At 38.3% G+C, this 15092-nt stretch overlaps 1 protein-coding gene across 4 annotated transcripts in view; it reads right to left on the minus strand.

Annotated features, from left to right (window-relative positions):
* Positions 1-15092, minus strand: part of LOC123505542 (neuronal acetylcholine receptor subunit alpha-7-like) — a 429580-nt gene that overhangs the window by 18476 nt on the left and 396012 nt on the right. For all 4 annotated transcript variants that reach the window (XM_045256983.1, XM_045256985.1, XM_045256984.1 and 1 more), the window contains exons 6-7: positions 4259-4334; positions 2182-2376 (exon numbers count right to left, since the gene is read on the minus strand). In XM_045256983.1, coding sequence (XP_045112918.1) covers positions 2182-2376; positions 4259-4334 — 271 coding nt within the window. The remainder of the gene's footprint in view (positions 1-2181; positions 2377-4258; positions 4335-15092) is intronic.

Consider the following 15092-nt stretch of genomic DNA (forward strand, 5'->3'; position numbering starts at 1 on the left):
ATTGATATTAACAAAGACATTAGTCATAATATTCCTTACACACTAGAAAATGTCACAATACTCGTAGTTATCAACTTTTTATTATATATATATATATATATATATATATATATATATATATATATATATATATATATATATATATATATATATATATATATATGTATATGTAGCCATGTGATATTATCAATTAATCCATTATGTTCTTCAATAAATATAATTGAATGTATCCCTCTTTATCTATCTATCTGTTTATCCACATATGTTTACCAGAATGCTCCATCATCTTGGAAACATTTCGTAAATCGATGTGTGTATCTCACCTTGCTCCTTCAATTACATAACATTCTTTGACTGTTCGACTTCTGAACTAATTCATATTATTATTTCTATGGCTGCTGGTTTTTTCAGAAATTGCTAATTTCATGCTTTCTCTTCCTTTCTGCTTCCTATCAGGAAACTCTCTATTCTCTCTAGCTAACTAATAAAAATTTAACAATTATTTTGACTCTTTCATTCTTTTTCTTAGTAAACTCTGGAACTCTTTTCGCGTCTATATTTCTTCTTGGACATGACTTGAATTGTTTCAGAAGATGAGCATCAAAACCACTCAGAAACTAATTTGCTTCTCTCAATTCAATTAATCTTACCTCTTAAAAGAAAAAAAAACTTGAGAAGACTTTTTATCCTTATTAATTTATTTTTTATTGGCTGATTTATATATATATATATATATATATATATATATATATATATATATATATATATATATATATATATATATATATATATATATATATATATATATATATATATATATATATATATATATATATATATATATATATATATATATATATATATATATATATATATATATATATATATATATATATATATATATATATATATATATATATATATATATATATATATATATAAAAGTTGATAGTTGAAATTGTAGATACAAAAACAGGGATACCAGCAGAAACCTTCACATTTGTCCTGCTTTATTATCGACGTTTCGCCTTTCAACATAAGGCATCTTCAGGATCTTTAAAAAGAAATTATTAAAACTAAATATATAAATGTAAAAACAAGTCTTACAAAGACATTATAAAAAAGTTAAAAACAAATAAAAATTTTAAAGAATAGAATAAAGATTCTAAACAGAAGTACAAAGCAGGGTGTGTATGCTACACCCCGTAGCATACACACCCGGACTGTTTTCCCTTAACTTTGTATTTTGCCCTGTGTTGTTGTATCTTGTATTATTCTGTGAATTGTTAGATATGTACTTCTGTTTAGAATCTTTATTTGATTTTTTTGATATTTTATTTGTTTTTAACTTTTTTATAATGTCTTTGTAAGACTCGCTTTTACATTTATATATTTAGTTTTTATAATTTTTGTTATAGATCCTCAAGATGCCTTCTGAGCAGCAAGAGTAATAGCAGTAGGAGCATGAGAGATAGATAGATAGATAGATAGATAGATAGATAGATAGATAGATAGATAGAGAGAGAGAGAGAGAGAGAGAGAGAGAGAGAGAGAGAGAGAGAGAGAGAGAGAGAGAGAGAGAGGAGGGAAAGGGAGAGTACAATAATTGGATGCTTTAATTTTCTTTATTTTAAAGTAATTATTGTTAACATTAAGAAAAGTACAGAAGAGCCGGAAGGCCTTGGATCATTGATTACAAAAATAAAGTGTCGAGTAGTAAGTAAGAAGTGAGAGGAAAGAGTGGTGTGATGGAGAGGACAGGGCAAGGATGGTAAGCAATGTTAACAGTCAAGGGCCACAATTTAGACATAATTATTGATGTGTTAATAGCATATTATTATTTCAGCTTTGTTTATATATTTTTTTCATTTCAGTAGCGTGCTGTTTTCTTTTATTTTACTTTGCATTCTCTGTTAGTTAAAAACCTAAGTCAAAGACATTTTTGTACACAATTTAGCACACACACATGATAATAGGCTTAACACTGACCAGAATACGTACATCTGCACGTAGTCTGCAACTTAAAGGTAAAAAGTCCATAAAGATAATGCTGGAACAAATCTTTATTAATTTATTCTTGTTTACTTATGTCACCCATTGGAAGAAATAAAGAAAATGAGTAAAGAACCTCCACAGAAAATTCGTGTCGTAGAATATTTACCTTGTGATGCCGGGTCTTACCTAATGTGAGCTTCTCCCCGGAGTCGGGAGGCAGCGTGAAACCCAGTAACGCCATAGACGAGATGAGCACACAGGGCATGATGAGATTGCTGAAGTAGTAGAGCGTCCTTCGCCTGATGTGAATTTGGAAGGTGACGTCTACATACACTTCAGGGCAGCAGGTGTAGGTGAGCGTGTTCCGTTTCCCGGGCACCGCTGCGAGGAAGGAAGTGTGCTTGGTAAAGAGATTCATCACAGGGTTACAATTTACAGGTTTTGCCAAATACACTTCACCGATGAGAGTACGCTCACAAGATTCCTGAATCGGTGTTTGGGTACTTGTGCGATGGGAACAAATCGCTGACGAAAAATCAGAAGAGATCTCGTATTGAATTTATTTATGGAACCAATGAATAGTTTTCTTTGAGTTATCTCGTATACTCGCATACTTGGTACTCTTCAAACGCAAACCCTTATTGAATTCAATTTGCTATTGGGAACGCCATGATAAAAGACTAACAACAGGTGATTGTCGAGGAGCAGCATAGGACACAGCGAACCAAGCTGCTGCTGCTGCTGCTGCTGCTGCTTATGTGTTTTCTTTTTCATATCTAACAGATCACATGTTGAACTAGAACTTGATAAGTGATAGGAAAACTCAACTTACCCAGCGAAATCGTAGATGCTTCTGTCATCATGAACTCTGTCAAAAATGTGACAATAATAGATGTGTAAGCTAACTTGATATCACATTACCTCCTTTCTTTTATAAGTAAACGCTCTTTTTACTTACTTTCTTGTCTTAATTTGTTAAGGGACACCTATTATCATGGAAATAACAATATAAGGCTTTATAAATGCTGGCAAGAGCGTTGTTTGGCGCATTAGTCTGATGGTCTGACCGGAGGTAATCAGTGAAGGAATCGATAATGGCACAGTGTTTTCTACTACCACAATCATCCTCTTAAATATGAATAAGATTGTGGTAATTACTAGGTGTGTCGTTAATTTGGTCACCTCTTAAAACGTTGAGGTGACACTGTAACGTTTACCCATCATTTCATTGTTTCTCTCAGATCCATTATCTTTGACCATTATTAGCATTATTATTGTTATTATTATTATTATTATTATTATTATTATTATTATTATTATTATTATTATTATTATTATTATTATTATCATTATTTTTATTTGTATTGAAGAAAAACAAATCAGTAGTTAAAAGAATGAAGGACATTATTATATTCAGCTTTGTCAACCAACACATGTTTATAGTCATGTATATATCAAGGTGTAATGTATCCAATAATTGGGCAAAGTTCGGCTGAGTCTCCCTCTTCCTCCCCTCTGTCTACTGAATGACTGCCGTCCACAACAAGATCAGCCCATCCCCTTCTCATCTCAGGTGATGGTGATGGGTTCTTCAGATCTTCTGGTTGCAATAATTGGTGAGATAAAAATGCTATTATGGTTGTTAAGTAAATTCCTCTTTCTGATTGCAGTCTGTTCATTGTTCTTGACAAATAATATCGGGTCATCTTCCATTACTCATTCCGGCAGGTGACGTCAAGGCTGAGCCAGATAAGAAGATAGTGGTGCCCAGTGCCGAGCCGTCATCAGTTTTCTTCCTGGAATAGTGCTCTTGTGGCGTATTAATTCAGCTGTCGACCACACATGCTTCCGCTCACAACGTTGCTCCTTCGATCCTTGCCTGAGGCTACACCGTCCCTGGTTCATTATCTTCTGAGGGGATAACAAAGGAAAATTCTATTCCATTCCTGCATTCGTTGTCGTCTCAATTTGCTCCGCGACTGGTGAATCCATTACATTATATTTTCTGCTGCTGATGTCTTAGATAACAGACTAATGTTGTCAGTACTGTTTTGTCTTGATTTTTAGATAATGAATTGTACTGATTACTGAAGCGGAATAAAATCAGAAGACTAAAAACAAAGTATGAAAACTCATCATGGATACCTAGTACCTTGTGCATTAACAACTAAAATTAATTATTAGGATATGTATAGAATACGTAGCGATGATAGGAAAGGGTCTCCGTTTGCCCTCGCGGCCTTGACACCGAATTGCGGCTCACCTATGAGGTCCCACTCCCCGTTGGTGATGTAGCCGCTGATGTCTCCACCTTGCTCATTGTTCAGCTGCAGGTCGATCTGAGGAGAAAGACATCACGTTAATAGGAAGATCACGATATAGACGGTGAAGCATGTAATGAAAGAATTCTCCTACAAAATTCAAATGTTGCGGAGAATACGAAAATGAATGTTTTCTTCATATAATTGTGTTATGAATATTGATATACAATAAAGGAAACAAAAAAATGTATAGTGTTAGTAAATTAAAATCTAATTACGAATGTTCAGATATGAGTGACATCTACAATAAGGAGTGTGACATTCACTTTGCTTTAAGGAACAGCAATACAGGAAATAATTACATTTGCATGAGAACATTCATTGAAACAAATATCAGGTCACCAACATACATGCGAATAATAAGTTTTGCTGTCACATGCTATTGCTTTTGTTCACTCTGTATCCATTCTTATCAACTGGACCAGTGATTCCACTGTAAGGCTTTAGTGTGAGGCGAACACCAACTTTCCGCTCCTCAGTAAAGTTATTCATCTATCAACTTCAATGTGAGCTGACCAGTCTTACTCTTCTACACACACACACACACACACACACACACACACACACACACACACACACACACACACACACACACACACACACACACACACACACACACACACACACACACACACACACACACACACACACACACACACACACACACACACACACACACACACACACACACACACGCGGTGCCCACTATTGTGCGAGCCTTAAATAAATAAGTAAATTCTAGGTTAAGTTTATCCATAGTTAGGTTAAGCATTTTTAGTTCATTGTGGTAATGTCCCCCCTGTACATTTTCAGTGTAATTTTTTACATTGCCTAACTAATGAACCGTTTATTATTATTATTATTATTACACACACACACACACACACACACATTCTCTCTCTCTCTCTCTCTCTCTCTCTCTCTCTCTCTCTGATGATATATTTTTCGGCGTCCAGAAATTACTAATTCACTGCCTTAGTTTGTTGGCTAATGACAAGTGAATAAAACACTCAAAGCAACAAGTGTAAGTCGCCTGCACATACAACATCTAAATTAATTCATGGAATTCGAATAACCTTCCTGACGTGCAGAACGTATGGAATAACATCGCCTGTTCTTTTGTCTGTGTTCATAAATATTCAGTGTTTTCATCTGACTTTATTTCACCGAAGTGTTAATGCTGCACGTTCTGTGTTAATAATCTTACTAAATTCACGAACTCTTTTAAAAGTGAATTAATATATAACTTCTAAGTTATACTTAGATTATAAACTTCAGTCTTAGGACATTTCAATATTCATAGTAAGTAGATAAATGTTTAAATCTAATAAAAGTCTTGTACTGACAAAATTTGGAAGCGGAGCATTCACCTTTGTTATTGCTAATGACACACACACACACACACAAAAAAAAAAAAGAACGAAATTTGTATTCCAGACTTTGGTGAGATCGGTCGACATCAAGAATTGTGTTCCAGGCTTTAGTGAGATTACTTGACTTGCCAAATTGATTTTGTAGTAAACCAAAATGTTTTACGAATTTAGAATTAGTGACATTTTATCAAACTAGCCTTTTCATTCTAACCTTTTTAAAAACTTGTATTTTTATTATTCTTTTTCATGTTTAAAGATTCATTAACAAAAAGTTGACAGCTCAATGTACTGTCGTATTCTTGTAGAGAGGGAGTTGCTCATTCTGTCACTGTGTTTGGGATAAAAGGGGTACATGTTTATTGTATGTGTGGCTCATGATAAATGTCTTCACATTCTTTAATTCCCGATAACTTACATTGGGTCACGATTGGAAGGCGTCATTCAAGAGAAGAATGAAAGGATTCCACAGGCTATTGCTTGCTACGTATCATCTTACCTTTGAAACACTAACGGAAATCCTAATAAGTTAATAAAATGATACATAGTAATCACATCAAAACATTCAGAGAGAGAGAGAGAGAGAGAGAGAGAGAGAGAGAGAGAGAGAGAGAGAGAGAGAGCATGATGGTAGAATGTGGGAACGGCTGAGGTTGAGAGGAATTAAGGCCAACGCATGAGGGAGCCGGTAAGCGCCTGCAGAGTCTCAAGCGTGGCGATGCGAGAGTCTGAGCTCCTGAATGGGTTGAAATGTGGTGGTAGTGTGCGGGAACAGCCTGGACGCGGCGCTGTGACATGGAACCGAAGGAAAGTCACAGCGCAATCCTGTTGTGTGTTTACCAGAGTGTGCAGAAAGAGTAGGCAGGTGGGAAATGTGTGCTTGTGTGCGCTGGAGGGCGAGGGTGGGGGTTATTGCTGCGAGAAAGGAAGGCAGTGGGTGTTGGGGCTTGAGGTGTTGCGTGTTGAGGGCGAAAGTGCAGTGAAGGGAGGGCCTGTGGTGGTGGTGGTGTTGGTGGTGTTGGTGGTGTCGTGCCTGTGATAGATGAGGCGGAGTATCGACAGGACCTCCGCCACCGCCATATTGCTTACACATGGAAGATCTCCACCTGGCTCTTCCCACAAGTCGTGCCGCTGCTTTTCTGATTAATCAATATAAACTTCGCCGCCTCTTCCTGGTGTCTTGCATACGGAAAGCGGGTATTGTTTGTTTATTGTTTATTTATTGTTATCATTTTGCAAGTTCGTGTTATCAGTTTGCTTACATTTATTCACCTGCTCGTTTGTTTTGTGTATCGTTACATGTGTTCCACGAAATAGATTTCAATATTCATCCCAACCGCATTTGCTATGTTTCTTTTTTTTTTTATTTGTTTATTCGTGAACTCAAACGTTTCACGGACGTATGGCTTTATTTTTTCTAAATATACTTATTTGTGTGTGTGTGTGTGTGTGTGTGTGTGTGTGTGTGTGTGTGTGTGTGTGTGTGTGTGTGTGTGTGTGTGTGTGTGTGTGTGTTTCCTTGCTTGCTTGCTATTTTTTCATGGTCTGACAGTGTACCTATCTCTGTCTTGTTTATGTTTCTTTGTGTAAATGGATGTGTCAGTTTCTCCGCATTTTATTTGTCTGTCTATGTCTGTCGGTGTTGTTTACGTGGAAATGTGTGTGTGTGTGTGTGTGTGTGTGTGTGTGTGTGTGTGTGTGTGTGTGTGTGTGTGTGTGTGTGTGCGCACGCGCAATAATTTGGATCTCTCTCTCTCTCTCTCTCTCTCTCTCTCTCTCTCTCTCTCTCTCTCTCTCTCTCTCTCTCTCTCTCTCTCTCTCTCTCTCTCTCTCTCTCTCTCTCTCTCTCTCTCTCTCTCTCTCTCTCTCTCTCTCTCTCTCTCTCTCCTTTATATAAGTGCTTCCTCTAATTTTCTTTCTTTTCCATAAATGTTAATTACACAGCTTCCATCATTCCAGTCCATGCACGCCATTCGTTATTTTTTTCCTTTTCTATTTTTGCAACGAAATATGATAAAAAGAATATGGTTAATTTTTTCTCCAGTTTGATATTCACGATAGTAATTATTTGGCAGATATAGTGTTCTTGTTTTCAATATTTTCGTTTTATTTTCTTTTTTTACATACTTTTCTTCCTTACCTTATTTCTATATATATATTTTTTTCTTTTGTTCAAAATGTTTATTATTTTATTTCTCATTTTTTGTTCACTGTTTTTGTGCACGATGTTCTTTATTTTTTGTTTCAAATTTTTCTTCCTGATGTTCATTGTCTACTTATTTCTCTTTTGTACTACTTGTTCATTGTAATTTTTTTCCTCTGTGCACGCTGTTCATTCTCTTCCTTTAATTCCTGTGTGCTTCCCTGGAGTTTTGTTTTCTAGAGTATATCAAAGCCTATCCAATTTCTCAATCGGTTTTCCTTTTGATCTCCCTCTTCTCTTAGTTTTCAATTTTCCTGCCTTTCTTTCACGCTTTACCTAGTCTTTGCAGCCCTTTGCAGGCTTCACTCTGCCACGGCTTCCTCCTCAATTCACCTCCATCTCCCTTCCTCTACACTCACTCTTCTTTTGTTGCTTAGATTTTATTTTCGTTTGTGTGTGTGTGTGTGTGTGTGTGTGTGTGTGTGTGTGTGTGTGTGTGTGTGTGTGTTACTAGCCTTGACTCAGCCTCCTTCAGACCCATAAGGATTTTATCCGGTCTTCCCAACAGTCTTGCTTAGGGAACTGCTATTTATCTTAGAGGTGGGTCCCAAAAAAATATCGGCTTAATGTACGTGGGTAAGGAGCTTATTTTTCGAGGCTCAGGATCTTTACGGCACTTCTGGGAATGTTCCTAATGATTCATGTTCTTAATAAGTCTCGTGCTACAAGACCAATCAGTGAGATTATTAAAGTGCCGAGAGGAAACTATAGTGGAAGAAATTCTATATATAGAGTACAAGAGAGAGAAAGAAAATTTATTATAAAAAATGTGTTAATTAAGTGTCATAAACTTTCGTACAGGAAGAATGATGTTTGATTATTTTGTCATAAGTAGCCGTTTTAAAGCCTTTTATTTTTATACAAATGATTGATAAAGAAATTTGATGTTAAATAAAAAGAAAGAAAAATGTAACATCCAAAATTTCCAATTCTTTTATATTGAGGAAACTGGTGTGATTTATATTGTGTTCCCAAGAAAGAGTTAGCAAGTGGGCAGCAGTGGCACGCCATGGAAACAACGGTGGCGACACGTGCAGCGCGATGGACGGCATGTTAATGGAAGAATTAGCCTCGTTGGGACGCGGGGAAGCTGATGCGTGAGGGAAGCTGGGAGTGCTGGAGTGCCTCGTAACTAGAGCACATCCTCCTACCCGGAACTTGTGGTAACGGTCACTTTTTTCTTTTTTTATGCTTTAAGCTTGCGCAAAGATTTAATAAGTAATTTGCTATGTCTGAAGGAACACGGTAGGACTTTCTTACTTATCTGTATACACTTGTGTGAAATGTATAAAAGAATATAACATGTTTTGTTATTTTATTTTATAATTCAATTTTTTTGGTGAAATCCAGAAATCGAAATACGTACTTGAATTTGAAAAACGAGCAAACCTTACCCCGCTACAAAACCTCAGATGAATTTTCTTGCTATGTGCCTCTAGCCTACAATAAATTCGACATTTTTTATTGTACTTGTCATTTTGGGGAGACACAATATTAACTTCCTATACTATATTTCACCATAATTGTTGTTAGTGGTAAAGTATTTTCGTGCGTCATCGCGATCAATACATAGTAAATTCTTAAGGTTGACTAGAGATGCTGCAGGGAAGCAGTGAATAGCGAGCACAGTGGAGCAGGGCTGTATCATCACGGTTTGTGAGAGATGCGATCAAGAGCATTATTGTTACTTGCACTTAGATAATCAAGTTAATTATGTATATGCTAAATGAATATTGACATCCTCGCCTGCATACTTGCTCTCTATTCTTTTTTTTCTCTCTTGTTTTTTTTTTTTTTTTTTTTTTTGTTATTATGATTGTTGATGTTGATGTTGTTGATGATGGTATGGTGGTGGTGATGGTTGGTGGTGGTGATGGTGTTACTCTTCATTTCTTCCTCTTCTTCAATTTCGTCATCATCATCATTATCATCATCATCATCATCATCTTTCTCTCTCTCTCTCTCTCTCTCTCTCTCTCTCTCTCTCTCTCTCTCTCTCTTCTTCTTCTTCTTCTTCTTCTTCTTCTTCTTCCTCCTCCTCCTCCTCCTCCTCCTCCTCCTCCTCCTCCTCTTCGTTGTCTCTGGCAGTGGCGGTGTTGGTGTGGGAACTGACGTAACCTGGCTGTCTTGAACACAAATGTCATTTCACGTAAGGGTGACTTTTAATCCTGCCCTCAAGCCTCACGTGGAAGGCGTAACAGTGCCGCGTGAGAGGAAAATAAAATGCCGATGGAATGGGAGTACGGTAGAAAGAAATAAAAAATAAAGACAATATGTATAAGAAAAAATGTTTAATATCTTCCTGAATTTCCAAGTTAGAGAGACGGGAAGGAGTTGGGGAGCTCAACTTTAAAAGTGAAAAAAAGAAATAAATGTAAAAATGTAAAGTACTATATGCTTCCTCACCTTTTTTTTTCTAAGAATAAAGTAGATGAAAAATGAAATTAGAATATTCAAGAGAGAGAGAGAGAGAGAGAGAGAGAGAGAGAGAGAGAGAGAGAGAGAGAGAGAGAGAGAGAGAGATTAAATATTCCCCCTAACATTATATAACCTAACCAGAGAGAGAGAGAGAGAGAGAGAGAGAGAGAGAGAGAGAGAGAGAGAGAGAGAGAGAGAGAGAGAGAGAGAGAGAGAGAGAGAGAGAGAGAGAGAGAGAGAGAGAGAGAGAGAGAGACCATTACACCACTACACAAAATATTACAAACGATCAGGGGAAAGCCATTATCTGCTGCCCCTGTGAGAGGACGAGGAGGAAAAAAAGTGAACGAATTTTCCCCAATAGACATATTATCTATAAAACACCACACATAGGGCGGCCACTACTTTACCGTCCTATATTAACTTTGGCCAGTCTAACGTGGAGGGGAGAGGCCAATGAATATGGATGACAGGCGAGGGGAGGTGGATTTGGTACGGGATGTGTGGATGGATTTAAAATTTTCCCTCCAGGCCATACGAGATATATTAGAGAGAGAGAGAGAGAGAGAGAGAGAGAGAGTGTGTGTGTGTGTTACCAGAAGAGCCAACAGAAATATGCATAACAACGGCAAACACTATGCATGAAAAAGTTGTTGATTGTCTAAACTTTTGAGTGTATGCGGGAGAAAGAGGAGGAGGCTCGGCGCGGTAGATTTTGATGAGTGTGTACTGATGATGTGTGGTTTTATGATGTTGAGGTGGTTGTTAGACACTGTTGTTACGGTGGTGAGGGTGTGTGGTGATGTCATGTTGGCAGGCACCTTTTTTCTTTAGTTGTTGTTTTTGTTGTCTTTGTCAGATTCATCAGCACGTCGTAATTAGTAAAACTTCTTAGATGATCGATGGATAAGTAAAATGACGAATAAAAACGAAAAAGTAGGTATACACACACACACACACACACACACACACACACACACACACACACACACACACACACACACACACACACACACACACACACACACACACACATATGAATATTCAAATGTTATCTATTTTTTCACTTAGGATAATATGTGTGGTATTGCATTCGACAGGATTTTTCCCTATCAGTGGCAGCGAACGAGAGCCGCGGGAGGAGGGGTGAGAGAGGGTCGGACAGAAAAGAGTGAGGGAGGCAGGGGAGTGAGGCATACACGCCATCTGGGGCCTGATGGACACCCGCCAGGCACACGGACGGGAACAACACACTCAGGGGCAAGACAAAGCCAGAATGGTCGATGTTCGAGTGGCAATGCATTACGACCCTCCATTTAAGCTGCGAAGCAACTCTGCCTGCTGCATAGTCACGACCATTCCCGTTTATTTCCCCCACTTTTCTTCCTTTCTGTACAATATTAAATTTAAAAAGGAAGGATTGAAACCAAATCACCGGGAGTGAAAGGCTTTAATTAGGCTCAAACCTTGTAAATGGTGAAGGTACGTGGAGAGGGATCCCACATTGCTTCTACATGGCGAGCCACACAAAGACCCTACTTTAAAATGGAAGGAGGAGATAACACCATCTGGAGGTAATCTCTCAGCCACAGAGGAGGTAGTTAGTTGGACCTAGATTTAATTATAGCGTTGTTGGGCGCTGGGAAGAAGTTAACGAGGCAGGAGGGAGGGAGAAAAGGAAGGGAACTCCAGGACGCGGCCGTGAGGGTGAGGTGAAAGCCGGAAGAAGTTTGAAACACCAGTTTAAAGAGAAGCCAAATAGGAGAGGAAAGTAAGGAGGTTAAGAAGATACAGTGGAAACACTGAGAAGACAAGTTAATGGGGGAGAGAGGAAAGGAAGGCTCAGAGAGAGAGAGAGAGAGAGAGAGAGACGCAGACAAACGGACATGAACTCCAGTTAAAGGTGAGTGAGGCTCCGAACAAGCGGACAAAGCACCTCCAGGTATACATCAGGAGGAAGAACATGAGGAAGCAAGCCAAAGCTACCGCTGAGTCATGATCAGGTATAATGATACATCAAAAATAATTCTAATGTCAAGTAATCTCGAGAAAAGCGGATCTGAAATATTCCAGAGCAGATCTGGCTCGCATCCGAGAAAAAAAAAAAATTGTATGAAAGAAAAGATTGAGGAAAAAGATGGCAAAAAAAAAAAAACATTGGAAGAAGCTGGAAATCAGAATAAATAGAAATAGATAATTGACAATAAGATCTATGGAAACGAGCGCGCACACACACACACACACACACACACACACACACACATACACACTCAGAGCAAAAAGTGTCTTGCAGGTATATGCATGCGTGTTAGACAAAGAGAAGCAGGCGACGATTAAGAAAGTTTTGTGACAGTCTTGAATGGAGACAACTTCAGATCATGCCAATTTCTCAGTCGTTCGGAACGTTGTTGAAATCGAGTAGAGGCGGCGACGGCTGGGCTCCATTTCGTCAAAATCAACTTATCAGCGTGGAAGAATGAGTGGTGTTGTGGAAGTGAGACATGGGAATTTAGCAAAATGGTTTCAGTAGTCAGGGTGTAAATATGTGTAAGATTACATTATCTGTTGCTACTTAATCTTTAAGCAAACAAAAAAAAAACATATATATTGATAGAGATACTTCAGAAGAATAGTAAATAAAAAGATACTGACATTCTGATTTAATGTAATCTTTAATTTTAAGACAAAATTTCTTGTCCTATGTCAGTATGTTCCCGGTTTTCCATTTGGCTCCATAATTTCCTGTTGGCAGATTTACCTCAACCAGACCCACGGTCATTCTTCACCTCCAGCAGCAACTCGGCGTAACTCCTGCACGGCTTGGCCGAGCAAGCACGGGCTGGAAAGGCTGAACAAACTCCCGTTTGCTAGACTCACTAAGGCACTGAATTTCTATCCCTTTGCCTTTCTCTCTGTCTCTGTTCCTTTCTATGTTCTGTAGCAGTCTCTCTCTCTCTCTCTCTCTCTCTCTCTCTCTCTCTCTCTCTCTCTCTCTCTCTCTCGTGTGGTGTGGCTCTGATGTGGCCACGAGTAGGCAAGGGTGGGATGGAGGGAGGGAGTCGGTCTCCGCTCTTATCTGTATTCACAAGCCTCAACCGCTTTGAATATGTAAATAGAGTGCGCTGCATAGTGACCGCAAATGCATAAAAGAGGAAGAGGATAAATACCCAAATTTTCATTTCTTTCCTTGAGTGTATCCATTAAATCGGTCAAATATGCTTTCCAACCAAAACAAGCAAATGGAAACGCAGGTGGGAAAGTTATTAGATGTCTTATATGATAAAAATTTCCTGGCATTACATGATTCATTTAGCGACTGTTGAAATTTTGCATGTAGTATATGGAAGGGTTTGGGTTTACGGCTGGAAAACAAAGATGAGATTTTTATGAGGTTTGTTACATGATAAAGTTCGAACGTAATGCTATGACGTCGGGAACTTCAATTCGAAGGAGAAATTATTACCGTGTCATAACATGATTATGATTGATGATTATTTTAATTAACAAATGAATCACTCAGTCAGTCAGCGGATATAACTGGATTGATTCTTCGATAACGTCATTAAAAAAGAAGTGTTAGTAACATTGGTGCATTCCCACATCCTTGTCATCCTCGAGTGTGCCACAAGACCTGCTAGAAGTAAAGATTTCACTGCAATATCTTCTTAAATGTTTTTTTTTGTTTTTTTACTGTTTTCCCTTTTTTGTGATATATATGTATTTATGTATACTGTGATGGACATCGCAGCAGACATCAGACACAAAGATGGCGGAGTGTCGAAGCTCTTAAGGATGGGACGTCGTGTTAGCGTGAGGAGGATGACACTGAAGGCTCCCTCACGCCTCTGAGGACATGTTGCGTGTCAAGCAGAAGCTGTGGCTCTGGTTGATCTTTTCATTCATTATGTGTGTTTGCGTTTGTGCGTGCATGCATTCAGTGGAATGGCGTCGTAATCACAAATGTTTAAAGATTTATCTGTACATAAACACATGAAACATTGAAAATACTTCACTCTCCATCCTCCTCCCCAAATTTATATTGTGGTGTTTAGTGACCTTTACTTGTTCATTTACAACGCACACATAAAGTTGCTAAATAAAGGTGGAAGATGATTTATTAAATTTATCTTTTCTTTCACTCACTCACACACACACACACACACACACACACACACACACACACACACACACACACACACACACACACACACACACACACACACACACACACACACACACACACACACACACACACACACACACACACACACACACACACACACACACACACACACACACACACACACACACACACACACACACACACACACACACACACACACACACACACACACACAACAAATATACTCGTATCATCCATGGTTGCAAAGGATAGTCATTCATTTTTTTCTTCTCTCTGATAAGTCATCGACAGGCTTACTGCAGGCTCACAGTGCGTGATACAGTTCACTGGGAAGTGCATGTAGTCAGTAGCTGAGTGTTCGGATACTGACTTGGAAGGGGCATTCTTATTCAGTATTGGTGAAATTCTACAAACTGGCTGTTCTACAACGACATTTATAATGTTAAATGGTGGGGATTTTCTTTTCTCGACCGGGATTGAATACAATGAAGCTGTGTGCTGTGAAAAGAAGCCGCTGGTGAGTTCCAAGGCAGAAGGAGGAAGAGGAGTAAGAGAAGGAGCTGGAATAGTAAAAAAAAGAGAAGGAAGAAAGAAGGAAGACGAGGATCGTAGAAGCAACAGGAGAAGCAGTCCGTGGTTGG

Source organism: Portunus trituberculatus, chromosome 18 (genome assembly GCF_017591435.1).
Source record: "Portunus trituberculatus isolate SZX2019 chromosome 18, ASM1759143v1, whole genome shotgun sequence".
In the NCBI taxonomy this organism is placed as follows: domain Eukaryota; kingdom Metazoa; phylum Arthropoda; class Malacostraca; order Decapoda; family Portunidae; genus Portunus; species Portunus trituberculatus.